The sequence below is a fragment of the Staurois parvus genome, unplaced genomic scaffold (assembly GCF_062004578.1).
Source record: "Staurois parvus isolate SC_StPar_1 unplaced genomic scaffold, SC_StPar_1.0 ptg000500l, whole genome shotgun sequence".
Lineage (NCBI taxonomy): Eukaryota > Metazoa > Chordata > Amphibia > Anura > Ranidae > Staurois > Staurois parvus.
Genome location: NW_028318296.1, coordinates 581150 through 604932, shown reverse-complemented (window position 1 = coordinate 604932; position 23783 = coordinate 581150). Strand labels below are relative to the sequence as shown.

General features: G+C 42.4%; 1 protein-coding gene across 2 annotated transcripts in view; it reads right to left on the bottom strand.

Annotated features, from left to right (window-relative positions):
* The window catches only part of LOC149452041 (uncharacterized), an 860283-nt gene that overhangs the window by 353235 nt on the left and 483265 nt on the right, over positions 1–23783 (bottom strand). For both annotated transcript variants that reach the window (XM_089689852.1, XM_089689853.1), the window contains one exon: positions 11261–11350. In XM_089689852.1, coding sequence (XP_089545978.1) covers positions 11261–11350 — 90 coding nt within the window. The remainder of the gene's footprint in view (positions 1–11260; positions 11351–23783) is intronic.

The window sequence follows — 23783 nt, the reverse complement described above, 5'->3', positions numbered from 1 at the left end:
GACAAAATTATACATTTTTGTGTGCAGAAAAGTAAATGTAAATGAAGAGTTTTTAAAATAACCCTTTGCACCCTATTATCCACTATTAGAGCGGTCATATCGGTGCGGTTTCTGACTTGGTCAGTAATACATGTACTACTTTTGTTGCAATTTGCATAGACATCTGTGTCAGATTTCTTGCAAATTGCAACTAAAATCGGCATGTCACCCGATTTTGAAATAGTGCAACGAATAGTCGCACGATTTCAAAATCCACTTTGATGTGACCGGGGTGTTAAGCCATTGCCACTGTTGGGCACAACCTGACCATGACAACCAATTGCAATGGTGTGCTACATGCACTGCTGGACTTATTCTCTGCTCACTCTCCTCTTTCCTCAGCTGGGATTGAAGGTTGAAAAGCGCTGGCCTAATACACTACATGTGCTTCTCATTGCAGCCACGTGGAGTTGTAGGGAGCTAAGAGAGGAGAGGAGAAAATGGTAGTGTAGAAAACTGGAAAAAACAGGCTCTGTGGAAAAGGCTCAGACAAGCATCTTAGTGAAGGTGCATCTTTATTGGGTGAGACAAAGTAGCAAATATAATAAAATTGACCAGCCTGAAGTGAACAGTGTGACTCCAATGGACGGCCCGTCCGCTCTGAGGGGAGCTGAGATCAGAGAACGCTCCTGTCGGCTTCAAATCACGTGGTGTCAGCGTACCAGCGTCCTGGGTGGTGTCACCATGGCAAGCGAAGGCAGTGTCCGGCGTTGGCTTCAGCTGAGAGGATGTGTAGGGTTACCAAGACGACATGTTTCACGCAGTTGCGCTTTGTCAAGTCTCTGGTAACCCTGGCTGGCGGCCATTATATAGAAGACCATTAAAGGGAAGGCTGGCTGAGTGTAATTAGCAGGGGACGGGGTGTCAATCAGAGCGGACGGCTCGTCCTGAAGCAATGCTGAATACAAATTTAAAGATACAAATTGCAAATTATAAAAAGTGATATGTATAAAAACAATATTGGAAAGCATGATTTACCTTTTATTCTGCTAAAGATAAAAGTATTACAATAATAAAAAAAAAAAAAAAAGACAAAATATGGCCCCTTCCTACAATTGACGACAGAACTGGTATCTACAGATGCAACAAAAGAGGTTGTCTCACCTGTCAGTCCATCACCCATGGCAGATCACAATTTTTGGACTCCCAGGGCAACAGCTACCACATTCGTCAGTTTATAACGTGTGCAACTGACCACGTCATATACGTCCTCACATGCCCATGTAAGCTCCTATATGTAGGCCGAACCACACGCCCTCTACGCAAACGCATAGGGGAGCACAGAAGACTTATAAGAGATGGATGCGATAAGCACAGTGTCCCCAGGCACTTTTTGCAATCCCATCAAAATAATTTCAGTCTTCTTGAGGTCTTAGCAATCGAACATATTCCAAAGGGTACATTTACTGACAATGAAAGATTAGCCCGTTTATGTAAGAGAGAGACGTTCTGGATCTACAAATTAGGTTCTATGACCCCCAATGGTCTCAATGAGGATCTTGAAATCCATAGCATTATTTAACAAGTATGACTTCTAGTCCCCGGAACTGGGATCCTCCAGTGTGTTTTTTTTTTGTTTTGTGTTTTTTTTTTACATACAGTATTGTCTTCTATTAATACTTGTTTTTTAAACTGCACTGTTACCATGTATATATTCTGTTTACTCAATTACGAATACATGTTATTACGCATCTATTACGTTTATTTAATTACGAACATATGAGCTACCTAATTTGATACCTGTATTGATTTTATTATATTCCTTTTAGCCATACCTTTTATACAGTCATTTTCATATGCCAAGCTTTCACTTCTCCCTACTCCCTTCTTTGTCCATATACCCATAATTACTTCACTACAATCACAATTTTTGACATAGCTTCCATGAACCAGCGTTGTCATTTTAACTTATAGTTTTTTTTTGTTTTTTTTATTATTGTATTACCTTTATTCTGCTAAAGATAAAAGTATATCATGCTTTCCAATATTGTTTTTATACATATCACTTTTTATAATTTGCAATTTGTACCTTTAATTTGTATTCAGCATTGCTTCAGGACGAGCCGTCCGCTCTGATTGACACCCCGTCCCCTGCTAATTACACTCAGCCAGCCTTCCCTTTAATGGTCTTCTATATAATGGCCGCCAGCCAGGGTTACCAGAGACTTGACAAAACTCAACTGCGTGAAACATGTCATCTTGGTAACCCTACACATCCTCCCAGCTGAAGCCAACGCCGGACACTGCCTTCGCTTGCCATGGTGACACCACCCAGGACGCTGGTACGCTGACACCACGTGATTTGAAGCCGACAGGAGCGTTCTCTGATCTCAGCTCCATTCAGAGCGGACGGGCCGTCCATTGGAGTCACACTGTTCACTTCAGGCTGGTCAATTTTATTATATTTTCTACTTTGTCTCACCCAATAAAGATGCACCTTCACTAAGGTGCTTGACTGAGAGCCTTTTCCACAGCACCTTTTTTTTCCAGTTCTCTTCATCATGCAAATGATTAACAAGGCAGCAGTGGTGAGCTCATGATTAACTGTTCACATGTTTCCACCTGGAGTGGCCTCTCTGCGCTCATTTGTATGAGTTTTCCTAAAATGTTAGTGTGTAGACATTATGCCCTCCTGACTGTTTTTACTGCACCCCCATATCAGACAGGCTAGATCCGGCCCTGGTATAGATACTGCAATTCACGACATTGTTTTGCTATACAGCGCTGCACTAGTTTAACGGACAATTGCGCGGTCATGCAATACGGTACATAAATGAAATTTATGTCCTTTTTTTCACACAAATAGAGTTTTTTCTTTTGGTGGTATTTGATCACCTGTGCGCTTTTTATTTATGGCGCTAGGAAACAAAAAATATTTAGAAATTTTTTTTAAAAAAACAATATTTTCTCATTTCGGTCATAAAAAAAATCCAAAAAAAACAAAAATTGCATCATAAATTTAGGCCAAAATGTATTCTGCTACATGTTTTTGGTTAAAAAAATCCCAGTAAGTGTATATTGATTGATTGGTTTGTGTGAAAGTTATAGCGTCTACAAACTGTGGTATAGATCATGGAATTTACACAGCTTTTACTTTCTGACTGCTTATCACATTTCATGAGGTGTTAAAATACTGGGACAGTAAAAACACCCCCAAATGACCCCTTTTTGGGAAAGTAGACACCCTATGCTATCTACTGAGAGGCATATTGAGTCCATGGAAGATTTTTTTTTTCCACAAGTTTCTGGAAAATGACAAACTTTTTTTTTTTTTTACACAAAGTTGTCATTTAAATTATTTATTTCTCACACAATCCATGGGTATATGTGGAATTACTCCCCAATATACATTCTGCTACTTCTACCGAGTATGGGGATACCACATGTGTGAGATGTTTTGCGAGCCTAGCCACATACAGGAGCCTGAAATCCAATGACCACTTTGAAACCTGGAAGGTGCGTAACTTCCTCATTTCACTTTCTCACAACCTATCACAGTTTTGGAGGCCCTAAATTGTCAGGATAGCAGCCAACCCCCCCCCCCCCCCCAAATGGTCTACTTTTGGAAAGCAGACATGTGGTTTAAAATAAATAAATTCTTCTATTGATTCAACATGCCTCTCAGCAAATAGTTTGGGGTGTCTACTTTCCAAAAAGGGGTCATTTTGGGGGGTGGGGGCACTCTTCTAACCATTTGAAGATCAAGCCTTTTCTGACACTTTTTAGTCACATGAAAAAAAAATCAGTATTTTTTGCTAGGAAATTAATTTAAACCCCCAAACATTATATATTTTTTTAAAGCAAACACCCTAGTGAATAAATTGGTGGGTGCTACAATTTTTTATGTCACATAATACTCGCACAGCAATTTTTCAAATGCAAATTTAAAAAAAAAACACTTTTTTTACTTTTAATGCACAAAAACACAATATATTGGCCAATTGTTTGGTAAAATATAAAAGATGATGGTATGCCGAGTAAATAGATACCAACATGACATGATTTAAAACTGCGCATGTTCCGTGCAATGGAAACAATCTGCATACGTTTTTAATATCCATAGGCATAGTTTAAAAGCCTTTACAAGCTACCATTTTAAATTTACAGAGGAGATCTAGTGTTAGAATTACTGCCCTTGATCTTATGTTCACGGCGATACCTCATATGCATGGTTCAACCGCTGTTTACATACTGGCACAGGGTTAACTCTCGCGCAGGTGTGCACGTAAGGGGGGGGGGGGGCAAGGTTTTTATTTTAAGTCATTTTGATTTTTTTTATTATTTTTACACTGTCCTTTTCATTTTTTTTTTATCGCTTTTAATGTTATCATAGGGAATGCAAATATCCCCTATAACTTCAATGGGCATTGTCATATATTCTCTTTTGAGAAATCTGGGTCTATCAGACTCTGGATATCTCCTCTGCCCTTACATTATCTAATCAAACCGAGATCGGTATGAACAGATGCTTTCCCAATTTTCAAATGGCGCTGTTTATATCCTGCAAAACTGAAGTGATGAAATGCTCGTAGCTTCCGATTTTAGACTATAGAGATGATTGGCACCATTCTGGTCTCCAATCAGCTCTATGGTCAGCTGGCAGAAACACCGGTTGCATTCTTAGGTTCCCCCGATGGCACGGGACTGCCCTAGAAGGCCATGGAAGGGGGGGTATCATCTCCCACTGCTTGTAAAAGCAATCCTACAGCTAATTAGCCACTAGGATTGCTTTTACATGACAGCCGATCAGCGGCTGAAAAAAACAATACCGCTGTAGGCATCATCCTGGTATAACCATTCAAAGTCCAGGGATGTACCAGTACATCGCTGATCCTTGTTGGGTGTATATGCTGTGTTCTTTTTTTTGTATGCAGACTGTGGGCTGAATGAAAAAAAGAGGAGAAATCTCTGCCAGAAAAAGTGTGTGGTATGCCCACCATTAGAATATACCGCCCTGCATCCACCCACTTCTAATGGTGGGCGCCCATTAGGTCACACGGTGCCACATGTGCCAGTTCCAAGATTGTACAAATGTCTAAATAGTGGCATGCTTGAATAAAAATTGTCCACATATAAGTGATACCCCATATGGAAAAAATATGACACCAAGTCCCAAACTATCTTGCCACTTCTCCCCATGTGGTCTGGGCATCCAGGGGCCTCCCATGTAAATCCGAAACTTCTTTGTATAGCCTGTTGCCCTCTCACAGATCTTATACATCTTGACCCCATATCTGGCACACTTGCTGGGGAGAAATTGTTGGTCTGTGGACCAATACAACCGCAATTCATTTTTGCTAGTAATGCCCATGTTGAAATGCATAAAACACATTATACTCTCATTTCTATGCCTGGCCATGGCAGCAGAGAACACGGGCATATGATGAATCGTGTCTGTGGGCCAATACAACCGCAATTCATTGTTTTTAGTAATGCCCGTGTTGAGGGTTAGGCCCCCCAAAAAATGTAAATTTGGAAACCGTAATCTTGGCAAGGTTTGAATTTGGGTTGGCGGCGATAAATTGTTCTGCATATAAATTGCTTTGATCCACAATCAATGCATACAGATCTTCTGTGAAAAACAGCTCCAAAAATCACGGGGAGTGGTTCAATTTGCTGTTTCTACCTGAATTCCGGGTTGGGCAGTGAATGGGGGAAGTACGGGTGCTGCAGAATTTGTGCCAATCGGGATTTGCAAGCACATCCGGAAGGATACTAGGGGCTCTATGGGCCTGTGTGCAAATTCTTGGTGGCTGCGGGACATTACTTGTGCTCGCCACCGCACCAGCTTATACTACACTTATGGGACTCGCCACGTCACCAAGTGATACTGCAGTGCTGGTATTATTATTATTATAATACAGGATTTATATAGCGCCAACGGTTTGCTCAGTGCTTTACAATATAACGGGAGACAATACAACAATACAGTTCAATACAAGAGGGTTAGGAGGGCCTGATCCTTGTAGCTTACAATCTAAGAGATATGTGAAAGACCAGGATGTACTATACCGCTGGTGCTCACCATTTCACCAAAAGGTAGTGTGGCACTAGTACTGGCACTCTGCTGCATATGAGAGTCATCAAAATTTACCGGCAAGTGCTAACACAGATCAGGCCTGATTCTGCCAACACTGCGGTTTTGTGTGGAATGTATCAAGTGGCAGTGACCTACTGACACTGCACTTGCTGGGGGAGAAGGGGGGGGCGTAGGGGCTAATCGCAGGTGCTGGCAGGTGTCGGGGCTGATCCCGCTAACACTGCGTTTTTGGGGACTCTATACTAATGTAAATGCTGGTATAGTACTGATCTGATCAAAGATATTGATCCGTTCAGACACTATACTAGCAATGGAGGTTTATTGTGTATGAGCGTGTTCCTGGCAATCAAGGGGTTAAATGTGATTACTGGTGTACTAGCGGGCAATCTGATGCCATCTGGGAGGGGTGTGAAAACCACAGGAGTGCGAATCACATATATATGTGATTTTGCGCACCCGTGCCGCCCTACAGCTGTATTTCTACTATAGGGCGGTCAGGAAGTGGTTACAGAAGTGGTTTGTGTTACGGTGCTGCGTTACTTTAACTGACAATTGCGTGGTCATGCAACGCTGTGCCAAAATGAAATTTACGTCCTTTTTTCAACACGAATTGAGCTTTCTTTCACTGGAATTTGATCGCCTGTCTGCGGTTTTTATTTTTTTGCGCTATAAAAAAAAGTCCAACAATTTTGAGGAAAAAAAACAATATTTTGGACTTTGTGCTATAAAACATGTCCAGTAAAAAATGTAAAAATAAAATTTCGTCCTGAATTTAGGCCAAAATGTATTCTGCGACATCTTTGCTTAAAAAAATCCAAACTCGTGTAAATTAATTGGTTTACGTGAAAGTTATAGCGTGCACAAATGGCAGTATAGATACTGGATTTTTAAAAAATTTTTTATACGAATAGCGGTGATCAGCGACTTATGGCGGCACTGCGGCGGACATTCTGACACTGGGGGGAACTGACTTGGGGTCACTGACATCCCCAGTGATACCAATACAGTGATTAGAGCAAAAAAAAACCCCACTGACACTGTACTAATGGCACAGGGGAGAAATGGGTTAACATTTGGAGGCAATCAAAGGGTTAACTGTGTGAGGGGAGTGTTTTACTAGGGGGCGGGGGGGTGTACTTCAGTGTTACACACTGATCCGGAAGGCTGTGCCCAGTAATCGAAAACAGTGTGCTGAAAACTGACAGGGAAGACAGTACGAGTGATTGGCCCTGAAAGCAGACTACTTGTGCCCAGGGTGCATTTGCAAGTGAATTTTTCCCAACAACTCTGTGATGTCTGACATTACTGAACTGTTTATGAAAATGCTAGATGCCTGACTGTCATGCTGATACTCTCTTCAACCTCTGAGTCACGGACCAAAAGCAAATTTGCATATCAGGAATGTCAGAAGACTTTATCTGCATACTTGTGCCAAGTCAATGAATCCAAGTGTTGATGACAGCCATAGCAGCCAGACAATTACTATTTGCAGAATTAAAAGTCAGCATTGACGACCTATGTGTTTCTCATATAAAAGGGACGTTTCATAAAAATCTAAAGTCACTTTATGGACCACCCCTACGCCATATATAATCAGAGTAAAAACAAATACCAAAAAATATAACCTGCACTAACATGGGTCCTGGCTTTTAACAGTTCCAGGAGATGTGATCACAACACCATGTCTCCTGCATGTTCAATATTGTGCTTAATCTGGCCATATATTATACAATTTTCTTGTTCAATTTCCTTTAGATTTGTCTTCAGCTATGTAGTGTAAGGGCCTGCCTAATTGTATACAAACTGAATGTGTTTAGGTTTGGCCTCATATTATATGATTTTGGAAAATTGTACAAAAAAATTTAATAATGTATGGCCAGCCTTAGGCATCCATGGGCTGTCAATTGATGTCAGTACCTCTACTGTCTAGAAGAGGTTGCCAACATTGGTAAAGAGAGAAGGGTTACATATCAACTGCAGGTCCATTACATGGGCAGATTATTGGTTGCTTTCTCCATGTACAACTGGATTTTAAGGGTCCTGTGAATCCCTAAGTGTAGGATATTGTAAATATATAAATATATATATGTGTATTCTCACGTTATTGACCAGGCCAGAATATGACTGGGCTAGATGTATTTTACACAACAAAAGGATAGCCAAGGACTGTTTGCTATGTTAAGTTTATGCAACATCACCTTGGCACTTGGGGGCCAACATGTTACATTTCAAAGGAGGTAATTTGCAAACATGCAAGGGTGATAAAATGCAGATTGCTCAGTCAGACCTGAGAGGACTTGGCCAGCATCTACTATCTAATAACATGAAAAGGGGTATTAAGTATGGTAAACAGCATTCTTCAAAGGGTAACTTGTTTATCTAATTAATAGTAAAAGAATGTAGTTTAGGAAATATCTGGACAACTTTGATTAGACTGCAGCTGTCCAAGCCCAAAAGGCATGCTGGACAGTGTAGTATCTCCATGTTTGATATGAAGTATCTTAAATGGGACTCTGAGGGCTGTTGTTCGTTCATTGTACAAGTATTCATTTGGATTTCTGTCATCTGTTGCAAATATTTTTATCCAAATAAATTCATCTCTCTGGAAAAGAACTGTTGGACTAGTTGCTGAGGGAAAATACATTTATAAATAAATCCTCCACATTAATATAAGACAACACTAACCATTTCACTGTGCATGCAGGTGTGAGCAGTAAGAAAGTAACAAACAAAAAACTCAAGAACATGAACTGGACTGAATGGATTCTAATTTCTTAATTTTTCAAAAATTTGTTGTCTATCATTTTTGAAGAATAAAAATCCTAGATTGTGTGGCCATACTCCCCTTCAATCAGGAGCTGTCTCCAGCACTACTTTTCCTTTGCCCACTACATGCCACCAGTCTTCAGCATCGTTCAGTGCACTTCCTGTGAGCCCATTCGGTTATGAGAAGGAGGAGGGCGAAGGAAGTGATTTGCCCCAAGGACAATACAACATATATTGGGGTGGTGGCCTTGTGTGGAGAGACTCCCTTATTCAGACCTCAATCAGAGCTGGACCCAGAGATCCTGACAGCTTCTGGACGTAATAAAACTATCTGTTCCCTGTGTTTTTCCTGTGATCTTAGTACCTGGCAGATGCATTAAGGGCCCTTTCCCTCTGATCACTTTTTGATGCACTTTTTGGGGTTTAAAAAGCAAAAGAAAAATGTATCCCTTTAAACCCTGTAGATCTCTTAAACAAGAAGCGCACTGCCCTTTGAATAGGCCTGCATGCTGCATCTTTGCATTATAAGTCAATGTGAAGGCATCAAAAGTGATTCAAAAACTGTTTATTTTAAAAGGGTCCTAACTTCCTTTTCTGACTCAGATGTTTTGGAGAGAGATGCAAAGTAAGCAGTGATGTTATATATCATTTGTTACAATAAAAGGAAAGCTGCATGATAATGACTAATTGTGGTAATGGCAGGGTTGCTAATAAGGGGTACAGCTGGCCCAGCTGTATTGGGCCCAGGACCATCAGTTCAACAGGGTGGTCCGGGCACTTGATGAGCAGGAGGGCTGGCTGTACTGCCTTACTGCTAAAACCAATCCCACTGTGGCTCCCCCTGCAGCACAATCAGCTTCTCCTCTTCTCCCCCCATCAGCTTTCAGATGGTCCAGGGAGCCACAGGGGATCAGTTCTTGGAGCCAGAGGGGCAGCTACATACCCTAAGCAACCGTTCTTCGTATCCTACCTGATTTCAGAGGTGAGTGAACTGGGGCAGGGATGGCTGAGACAGATTTTACCTAGTGCCACCATCCCTCCCCCTCCTGAATCATTGAGCCTTGTGAGCCTGTACACCTTGCATGCCAGTTCACTGCCCTCTGCCCGGACCTGTTATTCTACCAGCTACCCCCTTCCTGTACTCTGCCACTGTATGCCTGCTACCCTACCAACTACCCTTCCTGTAACCTGCCACTGTATGCCTGCTACCCTACCAACTACCCTTCCTGTAACCTGCCACTGTGTGCCTGCTACCCTACCAACTACCCTTCCCTGTAACCTGCCACTGTGTGCCTGCTACCCTACCAACTACCCTTCCCTGTAACCTGCCACTGTGTACCTGCTGTCCTGCCAACTACCCCCTCTTTGTACCCTACAACTGTGTGCCTGTTATCCTACCACCTACCCCTTACCTGTACTCTTCGCTCTTCAGTAAGTATTTGAACTTTAACCCCTTCATCTCACACTAGTGCACTTAAAACTGAACAAGTCGTTGTGAGATGCTTGCAAAGCAGCACCAATCACTTGAATGGGTCGTGTTTGACCGGGGGTATAATACTTGCCACAGCCATGAAGCAAAGCAATCATGACATGTGTACATACCCAGTGAATGCCTCTGCAGCTAAAGGTGTAGTGGTTGTGGAGCAGTAAAAGTGCAGCTCAATTGTGAGGTTTTTCCACCCCACAACCTCACTTGTGAACAAGCCCTAAGTGCTCATTCACACAGGTACTCTGGCTGTGTGAATGAGTGGTTTGTCTATGCAGCTGAAGATGCCTGTTACTCTATGGGCATGCACACAGCCACAGGTCCTACGTTTAATAGGTATACAGGGGTGGGTGAGCGTCACCAAATGCACACTGTTCAAGGCTGTATACCTGCACCCACACGCCTGTCAGATTAGGAGCTGTGGCTGTGTTCATACATGTGCTGCGTCCCCATTGTGTAACATAGGCTGCCTGCACACAGCCCCTGCCCCATAAACAAACTACTGACCCATACTGTACAGGCCACAGCACCTATGTGAATTATCCCCAACACCTCATTTACACTGAGCTTTATTTATTACCTCAATACAATGTTATCCTTTAGATTCAGCAGGATTTTTGTATTAGTTATATTGTATTTGTGTCCGCTAATAATGATTTTAGTGTATTTTTAGTGAAAATATTTGTTTTGATATTTTTGGGGGATCCAGTCAGACAGGCTGTACAAGGTCCAGCTGCAGCCCTGGGGGATGAGATTGTATTTTATTTTGCATTTTATAAACAAATAGGCGAGTCAATAGAAGTCATCTTGTTTAACACACTTCATGTAGTGAACTTTTAGCCCACAAGAATCTGTGTCTGCCATGAAAGGGCCATGAAAGGGCCAATTGTGTTTGTTTTTTTATTCGCCTCCCAGACAAAATCACTTACCATGTTTTATGAAACCGCGCAGATATATTCGTAACCTTTCCTTCCTGGTTGGGCCTGGCTTCTCTTCTTTCAGGTGGGGAATTTCATTGTCTGGAAAGGAACACAATAACACACAGCAGAAAGTGATGTTTAAAAACAATATTTAGTCACAAAGATGAACATATTATCATCCTAATATTGTTCTAATACTGAAGAAGGCCAATAAAATCTGCTCTGACTCAGCTTCCAATGTATTCTCACAGGGAGGAGGAGATCACTGGTCAATGGCAGCTATTTACTTACAGGAGCATTCACACTTGTAAATGACCCCTGTCTGCAATCAGCTGCCAGAACCCCAGCGGGGAATAGCAGGGATGTGCAGTTCCTATCACCTGACCCCCGGGACATGTAGTTCTGGGCGCCGGGCAGGTAGGGTGTTTTTGTCTTTAGCTGTGCTGCGGGCAAGCAGCAGGGCTCACCTGTCAGGTGAAAGCGCTGCCACCCGATTGCTTCCACACAGCCCACAGTGTCACCCTCCCCCCCCCCCCGCCAGCTATATGTCCCAGGCTTTGCTTGCCCATCTGTGGGCCCGGGACTGGCTCAATGTGTGCCAGCAGGATGTGGTATAGGGGAGGAAGGAGAGCAGACATATCTGCTCCCCTCCCCTTCTCCTGACCCGGAAGTGATGTGATGTCCCTTCTGGGTCCCTGCTTGACAAATTCCTGGTCATTGACGCCCAGAAAGAATGTAATGTGCAATGCCTTACATTCAGTGGGATACAGGGGAGACATTTCAAAAAAAGAGAACCTGTCACCAAAAAATCATCATATAGGGAGCTTTTTTTAAAAAAAGTTAAGTAAAAAAATTGTTGCCATTTCACGAGTGCACGCAGATTTAAGGTTTGACATAGACAGGCTCCAGTGATGGCTACGAGGATATAGGAGGATTCAGAGCACAGCGGCATACCTACTACAGATATGAACTGAGTCACACTTTGTTGGAGGATTTTGAAAGGGGTGGAGGGTTAGCCCATGTTGACCTGGCTTTGGGGAGGAGGGACCTGTGGGGTTGCCCTGGGAGGGGGAGGGGAGGGTGGGACTGTGTGGGACATTGTTGGGGGGGGTTGGTTGATGGTAGGGGGCTGGGGGGAGGGGGTGGATGGGGCATGTGCATTGTTTTGAATATATGATCTGTTTTATTGTTACGTCCATAATACATTTATGCTGCTTATTAGTCTTTGAGGTGCTCTATCGTTTTGTGGGGTTTATGTTTAGAGTCTGAGGTGGCAAACCAGGAAAGGCTGGATAGCTCTCCAAGAATAAAAAATCCCTTCTGAGCACTTGTACATAGTTCTATGAAGTTACCCTCAGCTCAACAGTTCCTTGGGCATCCCACGTATCCCTCATCCCCATCCAAGTTTAAATCCCATATTAAAATGCAAAAAAAAAAACCCAAGTTCAAGGTCTGTTTACTGTCTCTGGAGTGCAAGGCTAGAAGGAAATGCGTGTTGCCTGGCTGTGCAGGACTATAGGGGGACCCAAATCTTCAGCAACTCCTAAGGGGGTAGTGCTACACTACCAACTACCACCTCCTTGTAACCCTCTACTGTGTGCCTGCTATCCTGCCAACTACACCCCTCTGTACCCTGCCATTGTGTGCCTGTTATCTTACCAACTACTGTTCCCTAAATCTGCCACGTTGTGCCTGCTATCCTCCCAATTACCCATTCCCTTTATCCTTCCACTGTGTGCCTGATATCCTTCCAACTACCCTTTCCTGTAGCCTTCCATTGTGTGCCTGGTGTTCCCCCAACTACCCCTTCCCATTCCCCTTTGCTCCTCAGAGAGTATTTGACAGGCAGAGAGGAGGCATTGTATTGCACTAGCGCGCTGCAACCATATGCAATGCATGCAGTTGTGGGGCACTTGCAAAGCAGCGCTATTCACTTGAATGGGTCACCTGCTATTCATCAACAGCCACAGGTATTAGTTAGAAAGGTGTGCAGGTGTGGGTGAGGGGCCCCGAATGTACACGGTCTGTGTTTAGGGCCACACACCTGTACCCACACACCTGTCAGATTAGGACCTGAGGCATACCTCTGAGCCTTTTGAGATGGGAAGGAGGAACACCTATTAGCTAAAGTATGTAGGTATAGGATGCCCCCCCCCACCACCAAAGAACAACCAAAATAAATTCCCCAGCTCTTGACAATCGCAACGATACCAAATATGTGTATGTTATTTGTAGTTTGTACCCATAGTATAGCCCAGAAACAATAGTGCACATTTGTCGTTTTTTTTTTACCTAAAACACACTGACACCTACGTATTTATCTTTTTTTTTTTGTTAAAAACATTTTTTTTGCCCTCTATGCCAGGAGTTAGAGACATACAATGTATCTCTCTCCTCCATTCATAGAAAGAAAAAAAAAAACAAGGGGGCCGGGCTGTACAGTGACTGATCACTGTGATAGCCAATCGGAGGTTATCACAGCTATCATGTGACCCGGAATTGGGAGTCCTGGGTCCCGATCGTTAGGAGACAAATTAGGCCGTGGAGCCAGTAGAGAGAGAAAGGGTGGAGAAGGTTGCTGATGGTCTGGCCTACTGCGCTGCAAGCCGAACACCCTGACAGCAGGAAAGAGAGAAAGCACAGCTTCAGGCCTGAACCGGAGGGGCCGAGGACTGTTCCTGTTCTGCGGGTGAGATGGACCGCCGCACCCTGCTAATCCAAAGTAAATCGGGTGAGAGAAACCCAATGTACCTCACAGACATTTTTTTGAACGCAGCAAACTTGCATTCAGGGAGTAGATTTTATCAACGTTTCAAACGTCAAACGCTTGTAAACGCGGCTAACTGCATTTATAAGCGTTTGCGGTTAGAAGCGTTTTTAACTGCTCCATATCCAGATGCTGTCCAGAGCCTTTTTTCATCATCAGAAATACATGCAAAGCTTTTTCCATATATTCAAATGAGTCCGGTACACCAGCGCAGTCAGTTCCAGGTTTTGCGTGAAGGAAAAAATGGTAGAACGTGCCGCATTATGCTCATGATGGGATCCATAGTGAATACAACCAGAAAAGACAGGTCATCTCAACACATACTGCTCTCTCTGCTTCTGCTCTCTCTGTAGTATGTCCGCAGTCCCTGGTCATCTCCTGTACTATGTCTGCAGTCTCTGGTCATCTCCTGTACTGTGTCTGCAGTCTCTGGTCATCCCCTGTACTGTGTCCGCAGTCTCTGGTCATCCCCTGTACTGTGTCCGCAGTCTCTGGTCATCTCCTGTACTGTGTCCGCAGTCTCTGGTCATCTCCTGTACTGTGTCCGCAGTCTCTGGTCATCTCCTGTACTGTGTCCGCAGTCTCTGGTCATCTCCTGTACTGTGTCCACAGTCTCTGGTCATCTCCTGTACTGTGTCCGCAGTCTCTGGTCATCTTCTGTACAATGTCCGCAGTCTCTGGTCATCTTCTGTACTATGTCCGCAGTCTCTGCTCATCTTCTGTACTATGTCCGCAATCTCTGGTCATCTTCTGTACTATGTCCGCAGCCTCTGGTCATCTCCTGTACTGTGTCCGCAGTCTCTGTTCATCTCCTGTACTGTGTCCGCAGTCTCTGGTCATCTCCTGTACTGTGTCCGCAGTCTCTGGTCATCTCCTGTACTGTGTCCGCAGTCTCTGGTCATCTTCTGTAGTAGCGTCCACAGTCTCTGGTCATCCCCTGTACTGTCCTCAGTCTCTGGTCATCTCCTGTACTGTGTCCGCAGTCTCTGGTCATCTCCTGTACTGTGTCCGCAGTCTCTGGTCATCTCCTGTACTACGTCCGCAGTCTCTGGTCATCTCCTGTACTATGTGCGCAGTCTCTGGTCATCTCCTGTACGGTGTCTGCAGTCTATAGTCATCTCCTGTATTATGTCTGCAGTCCATTGGTTCAGAATATTTTTTTCTTGTTTTCCTCCTCTAAAATCTGGGTGCGTCTTATGAAGCGAAAAATATGGTATATATTGTACATGACATAGGCCGGACCAAGGTGTTCATTATCTCAACAGTTGCTGGCTTTAATGAAGTTCTTTAAGATAGGCTCAGTGAGACAAAATTATACATTTTTGTGTGCAGAAAAGAAAATGTAAAGGAAGGTTCGGAATGTAGACACCCTAAGCTATCTGCTGAGAGGTATATTGAGTCCATGGAAGATTTATTTTTTTTACACAAGTTTCTGGAAAATGAAAAACATTTTTTTTTCTTTTTTTACTCAAAGTTGTCATTTAAATTATTTATTTCTCGCACAAGCCATGGGTATATGTGGAATTACACCCCAATATAAATTCTGCTACTTCTACCGAGTATGGGGATACCACATGTGTGAGACGTTTTGGGAGCCTAGCCACATACAGGTGCCTGAAATCCAATAACTACTTTGAAACCCGGAAGGTGCGTAACTTCCTCATTTCTCTTTCTCGCTATCTATCACCGTTTCGGAGGTCCTGAAATGTCAGGATAGCACCAAACCCCCCAAATGGTCTACTTTTGGAAAGTAGACACTCCAAGGAATTTAAAAAGAGGCATGGTGAGTATTTTGCAGATCTCATTTTTTCTCACAAGGTTTTGAAATATAAAAAAAGAAAAGAAAAAATATATTTTTGTTTTTTTTCTTCATTTTCCAAAAACGTGTGGCAACAGACAAGATATGAAAAATAAGCTGATAGGTAGTCAGGAAGTGTAATGAGGAAATAAAGCCCTTTTAAAAGCCTGAAGGTGCTTATTGGATTTTGGGGTCCTGTACTTGGCTAGACTGCCAAAATGTCTCTCTCATGTGGTACCCCCATACTCGGGAGAAGTAGCAGAATGTATTTTGGGGAGTAATTGCACATACACCCATGACATGTGTGAGCAGTAAATCATTTAAGTGACAATTTTGTGTAAAAAAAAATGTTTATTTTGTAATTTCTCTAAAACTTGTGGTAAAAAAATAATTGATTCAACATGCCTCTCAGCAAATAGTTTTGGGTGTCTACTTTCCAAAAAGGGGTCGCTTTGGGAGGTGGGGGCATTTTATGCACAGCATAAGAAGTTTATGCCACACATCATTCACTCTTCTAACCACCTGAAGATCAAGCCTTTTCTGACACTTTTTGGTCACATGAAAAAAATCTGTATTTTTTGCTAGGAAATTAATTTAAAACCCCAAACATTATATATTTTTTTAAAGCAGACACCCTAGTGAATAAAATGGTGGGTGCTACAATTTTTTATGTCATATAATACTCACGCAGTGATTTTTGAAAGCAAATTTAAAAAAAACACTTTTTTTACATTTAATACACAAAAACACAACATATTGGCCAATTATTTGGTAACATATAAAAGATGGTATGCCAAGTAAATAGATACCAAACATGACATGATTTAAAGCTGCACATGCCCTGTGCAATGGTGACAAACTGCATACATTTTTAATATCCATAGGCAACGTTTTAAAAGCCTATACAAGCTACCATTTTAGATTTACAGAGGAGGTCTAGTGTTAGAATTACTGCCCTTGATCTGACATTCACGGCGATACCTCATATGCATGGTGCAACCACTGTTTACATACTGGCACAGGGTCAATGTTCGCACACACAGGTGTGCGTACATGGGGGAGGGGGGGTTGCGAGTTTTTTTATTATTATTATTATACAGGATTTATATAGTGTATATAGCAAGTGCAGCGCTCGTAGCCAATAAATTAAATTCAGTGACATATATCTAATTGAATAATTATAAGGAGCAGTCCCATAAATATAAATAATTCAGGATGAAGAAAATAAATATTCAAAGGTGACTCCGTTGTCCGGGTAGAGGTGGAAATGAAATGCGCACTCACCGGACGCGCATATTAAATGCGCCTTGTATGTATAAATCCTGATCTTAGGTAGTAGGGGGTCTTCCTTCTATTGGAACCCAGATGAGTTGTCCTTCTCCCTTAGGAATGCTTGTGTGGTCCTGGTGGGTGCTATCACTCCCGATGGGTTAGGTGGTAGGTGGTGATCCGTATCAGCGTTGGACCTGTGGGCTAGAGTACTCCCCCAGGGGACAACAAGGATACTCCCATACTGTAGTAGGTTAACTTTTTATTAAATAAATAAAGAGGTACTTCACATTAAAAATATCAAAAACGTTGCAGACAGTTGTCTGTAGGAGGACTGACCAGCTGGTATGTTATAATGGCCGCCGGAGCTCCACGATGCTCCGGCGGCGTGACGTCACGGCGTGGTGTGGCTCCTCCTGACGCGTATCGTGCTCCTGCACGTCCTCAGAGGGGGGTCGCCAAACACGCCGCGCCGTGCGCCGTTCGTATTTCTAGATGAAACGGCACATGCGCAATAGACCGCGGCCATTTTGGAATAGCGCAGAACGAACTGCGCATGCGCGGGGGTTACGGGCGCCAATTCATCCATTAGCATCCTTCTATCTAAACACTGGATGGTGCTGGAGGTTTTCCCTCTATACTAATGGGTTCCCATAACCTCCTTTTTTTCCACCAGGTTTAGATAGACATTTATTCCATATTTGTCTTGATGGATTCTATTACAGTTATAATAGGTCTATATATGGCCTTTAAGTAATGGCAAGGGACATCGTTATAGTCCCTTGCCGATTTATTGTTTCCTCTCCCCTTAGATGAATATACAGACAATCAGTCTGTTTCTGTATGGGATAAGACTAAGGAAAAATGGCACCCGTAACCCCCGCGCATGCGCAGTTCGTTCTGCGCTATTCCAAAATGGCGCATGTGCCGTTTCGTCTAGAGATACGAATGCGCACGGCGCAGCGTGTTTGGCGACCCCCCTCTGAGGACGTGCAGGAGCACGATACGCGTCAGGAGGAGCCACACCACGCCGTGACGTCACGCCGCCGGAGCATCGTGGAGCTCCGGCGGCCATTATAACATACCAGCTGGTCAGTCCTCCTACAGACAACTGTCTGCAACGTTTTTGATATTTTTAATGTGAAGTACCTCTTTATTTATTTAATAAAAAGTTAACCTACTACACTATGGGAGTATCCTTGTTGTCCCCTGGGGGAGTACTCTAGCCCACAGGTCCAACGCTGATACGGATCACCACCTACCACCTAACCCATCGGGAGTGATAGCACCCACCAGGACCACACAAGCATTCCTAAGGGAGAAGGACAACTCATCTGGGTTCCAATAGAAGGAAGACCCCCTACTACCTAAGATCAGGATTTATACATACAAGGCGCATTTAATATGCGCGTCCGGTGAGTGCGCATTTCATTTCCACCTCTACCCGGACAACGGAGTCACCTTTGAATATTTATTTTCTTCATCCTGAATTATTTATATTTATGGGACTGCTCCTTATAATTATTCAATTAGATATATGTCACTGAATTTAATTTATTGGCTACGAGCGCTGCACTTGCTACAGTGGGGCAAAAAAGTATTTAGTCAGCCACCAATTGTGCAAGTTCTCCCACTTAAAAAGATGAGAGAGGCCTGTAATTGGCATCATAGGTAGACCTCAACTATGAGAAACAAAATTAGAAAAAAAATCCAGACAATCACATTGGCTGATTTGGAAAGAATTTATTTGCAAATTATGGTGGAAGATAAGTATTTGGTCACCTACAAACAAGCAAGATTTCTGGCTCTCACAGACCTGTACCTTCTTCTTTAAGAGGCTCCTCTGTCCTGCACTCATTACCTGTATCAATGGCACCTGTTTGAACTTGTTATCAGTATAAATGACACCTGTCCACAACCTCAAACAGTCACACTCCAAACTCCACTATGGTGAAGACCAAAGAGCTGTCGAAGGACACCAGAAACAAAATTGTAGACCTGCACCAGGCTGGGAAGACTGAATCTGAAATAGGCAAGCAGCTTGGTGTGAACATATCAACTGTGGGAGCAATATTTAGAAAATGAAAGACATACAAGACCACTGATAATCTCCCTCGATCTGGGGCTCCACGCAAGATCTCATCCCGTGGGGTCAAAATGATCACAAGAACGGTGAGCAAAAATCCCAGGACCACACGGGGGGACCTAGTGAATGACCTGCAGAAAGCTGGGACCAACGTAACAAAGGCTACCATCAGTAACACACTACGCCGCCAGGGAATCAGATCCTGCAGTGCCAGACATGTCCCCCTGCTTAAGCCAGTACATGTCTGGGCCCGTCTGAAGTTTGCTAGAGAGCATTTGGATGATCCAGAAGAGGATTGGGAGAATGTCATATGGTCAGATGAAACCAAAATAGAACGGTTTGGTAGAAACACAACTCGTCATGTTTGGAGGAGAGAGAATGCTGAGTTGCATCCAAAGAACACCATACCTACTGTGAAGCATGGGGGTGACAACATCATGCTTTGGGGCTGTTTCTCCGCAAAGGGACCAGGACGACTGATCCATGTACAGGAAAGAATGAATGGGGCCATGTATCATGAGATTTTGAGTGCAAACCTCCTTCCATCAGCAAGGGCATTGAAGATGAAACGTGGCTGGGTCTTCCAACATGATAATGATCCCAAACATACCGCCCGGGCAACGAAGGAGTGGCTTCGTAAGAAGCATTTCAAGGTCCTGGAGTGGCCTAGCCAGTCTCCAGATCTCAACCCTATAGAAAACCTTTGGAGGGAGTTGAAAGTCTGTGTTGCCCAGCGACAGCCCCAAAACATCACTGCTCTAGAGGAGATCTGCATGGAGGAATGTGCCAACATACCAGCAACAGTGTGTGCCAACCTTGTGAAGACTTACAGGAAACGTTTGACCTCTGTCATTGCCAACAAAGAATATATAACAAAGTATTGAGATGAACTTTTGATATTGACCAAATACTTATTTTCCACCATAATTTGCAAATAAATTCTTTCCAAATCAGCCAATGTGATTGTCTGGATTTTTTTTCTCATTTTGTCTCCCATAGTTGAGGTCTACCTATGATGCCAATTACAGGCCTCTCTCATCTTTTTAAGTGGGAGAACTTGCACAATTGGTGGCTGACTAAATACTTTTTTGCCCCACTGTATATACATTGTCTCTCCTATAGGGTATTGGTACCTAATTCCGTGCATAGCAGCTTGTTTTTTATACTAAGGCGCTTTTTCACTTTTTACTCTTTACATACTCTGTTTTACCAATACTGTTTTTAGCTGCCTAGTATTTTATTACATATGATTTACAATGGGTGATATCTTTGAATTAAGATTGGCAAGGCCTACCATATCGGATGATATTTTCACCCTAGAAGAAGAGAGAAATGACTTGAGAGGTTCCTTTCTCCACTTGCAAAACTTATTATCAGCTGAAATTAGAACACTCTGGGACATATCTTTTTTAGAAAAATATGTCAAGGAACATATTGTTCCCAGATCACTAAGGTGGAGTGTACCCCCGGATACAAATGATACCACCGATCTGACAGACTGGTTCAATTTCTTTAATAACGCTGGTAATGATTTGCTTAAATTTCTCATTGCCCGCAAGAAAAAGAAATTAATATACCTTGACTCTGAAATTAATCTGGTAAGGGAAAGTCTAGGTCCACACAAAGGTGGGGAGGAATATAAGGCTGAATCTGAGAGATTGAGACTATATCTGGAAAGTATAGAAAAAGAACAACGTATTAAGAAAAAGAAAAAGTATAATAGGGATACTAGAGACTATCAGGAAGATCTAGTATTCAAATGGCAACTAAAGGAAGATGAAATGGAGACATCTGTACCTAAACCACCCAATCCTACACTGAAACCGAATAGATCAAAGAAATGTAAGCCTTATATTCCTCAACAACCCTCCAAGCCTCCCAATAGCGGCAATAATTATATCAGTAAGGATTCATATAACAGACCCACCTATAATGTTCCCATACAGAATAGGTTTGAACCTCTATTAGACCATAATATAGGGGCACGTGATTCCTATTGGCATCCAGCCTATGGTCCACAACCTAGAGAACCACTTATGCCTTATTACCAACAAAATGTTTATCATAATGATTACAATAACTCCAACTATAGTGGGCAACATCACTCACCTAACAGACCCCATAATAGTCCTAGACCACCGTATCACAATAAATATAATAACTCTTAACTATAGAGGGCAGCATCATTCACCTAACAGATCCTACAATGGTCCCAGACCACCATATAATCCACCACATCGCAATAACCAACCCGATACAACAAGGGCTCATAATCAGAACCCCAACTTTCAATCCACTTCAGCAAGTAACCAATATCCTGACAGCAATTCTCAGGTTCGTTTTTTAGGAGGGAAAAATACCGGGAAAAACACCAGAAAAAGAAGCAATTCCACAGGGGAAGGAGGGGAGGAAGAAAGGTCAGTAGACGCCGGGAAAAAGAGAAAAATGTAACTAATAATGGGATCTTTAATCTCAGCAAAACTACACTCTCTCAACAAGAAGTTCTGTTATTGAACAATGGTCTCAAATATGCACCCAATAAAAAGTTGGATAAATTCCAAACGTATATTGATATATACAAATTGTCTAGACAATTGTCACTAAAAAGGTACTTCCTTTCCAACCCCATTACTAAGAATACTAATACTGCTATGATACACTCTAATCTGAGGAATGCATCAATTTATAATCCCCAACTCCAGACACAGTCTTTTGTACCATTATTTAGAGACTTAGTTCTGAAGGATCTAGATAGATTGGTGGTTAAATCAACACCCAGAACACAAACATCTGAGGCTATTAAATCCCTCCTTGAACATAAGGACCTAGTTATTAGGCCGGCGGACAAAGGGGGAGGTGTTGTCATACTTGACAAGTCTGACTACATCAATGAGGTATATAAGATCCTAGGCGACAAGACAACATATGCTGTTTTACTTAAAGACCCTGTCTTTTCATTTAAACGTGTTCTAAAGAGCATTATCAAGGAAGGTTTCAACAAAGAAATTATTAATAAAAGAGAAAGAGATTTTTTATGTCCCGCAGCCCCAAAGCTCCCTGTTCTTTATATTCTCCCAAAAATACACAAGCATCTCACGAATCCTCCTGGGAGACCTATTGTGAGCGGCATAGGTTCATTGAGCTCTAGGGTTGGACAATATATAGATTTTTTCCTGCAGCCTTTGGTGTCTCAGACACCAGCCTATCTGCGTGACACTAAACAAATGCTAAATGATATTAAAACCCTATCCACCACCGCCCAAACGTTTTTAGTTACGGCGGATGTGTCCTCCCTGTATAGCAACATAGCTCATAGGGATGGACTTGAAGCAGCTAGTTATTATCTACGCACTTTTAGCACTTTATCGCCCGCACATGTCGATTTCATTTTATCTCTGCTTAACTTTGCGATCAATAACAATTACTTCTGGTTTGATCGGAAATACTACCTACAGATAAAGGGCGTTGCAATGGGGGCAAAGTTTGCCCCCAGCCTTGCAAACTTGTTTATGGCGCACTGGGAGGAAATTATGATTTACTCAAAGGAATGGCCGGAACTTATATTTTATAGACGATACATTGACGATGTGTTCCTACTCTGGAATGGGGGAGAACAGGCGTTAATAAATTTTTTTACAACTCTCAATTATAATGATAGAAATATAGAGTTATCTTACAATTATAGTTTAAATGAGATCAGCTTTCTGGATCTCACATTAGTTAATTATAATGGAGGACTTGTAACTAAAACCTTCTTTAAAAAGACTGATCGCAATGGATATATACCGAAAGGGAGTTGCCATCACCCTAGATGGTTATCTAATATCCCGAAGGGACAATTCATCCGGCTACGGAGGAATTGTACGGATCTCGACACCTTCTATAACCAGTCTGAAATATTAAAAAATAGGTTTTTAGAAAAAGGGTATGAAACCGAAATTCTTGAAAACACTATTGATGCTGTGGCACACCTCAATAGAGAGGACCTTTTAAAAGATAAGGTAAAAGCTAGGAAAGGCCAAATATGCCCTTTTGTTACCAACTATTCACAGCAATATGGTGGAATTAATTACATTATCAAGAAAAATTGGAAAATCCTCAAGGCTGATCCGGTTTTGTCTAATATTTTACCGGATAAACCGGAAATAGTATTTCGTAAAGCCACTAATTTAAGGCACTATTTAGCGCCTAATGTAATAGATCCACCTAAAGAGATCTCCTTGTTTGGAGACCTTAAAGGATATTACCCGTGTAATAAGTGTATAATCTGTAAATGTGACAACATTAGGAAACATAAACAGACTACTTTTTTCTCACAGGTAACTAAAAAGAGTTATAATATAGATAAACTTATCACATGTAATAGTAAATTTGTCGTCTATTTACTAGAATGTCCATGCAATTTACAGTATATTGGACGCACCACTAGGCGACTGAGGGACAGGTTACGTGAACATGTCAATAACATCAAACGGGGATATAGGGAGCATTCAGTCTCTAATCACTATAGGAGATTTCACAATATGGACCCCACCTCTCTGAAATTTGCAGGTATTGACATAATCAAGCCTCATTGGAGAGGAATACATAAAAGACGGGCTGTTTCACAATT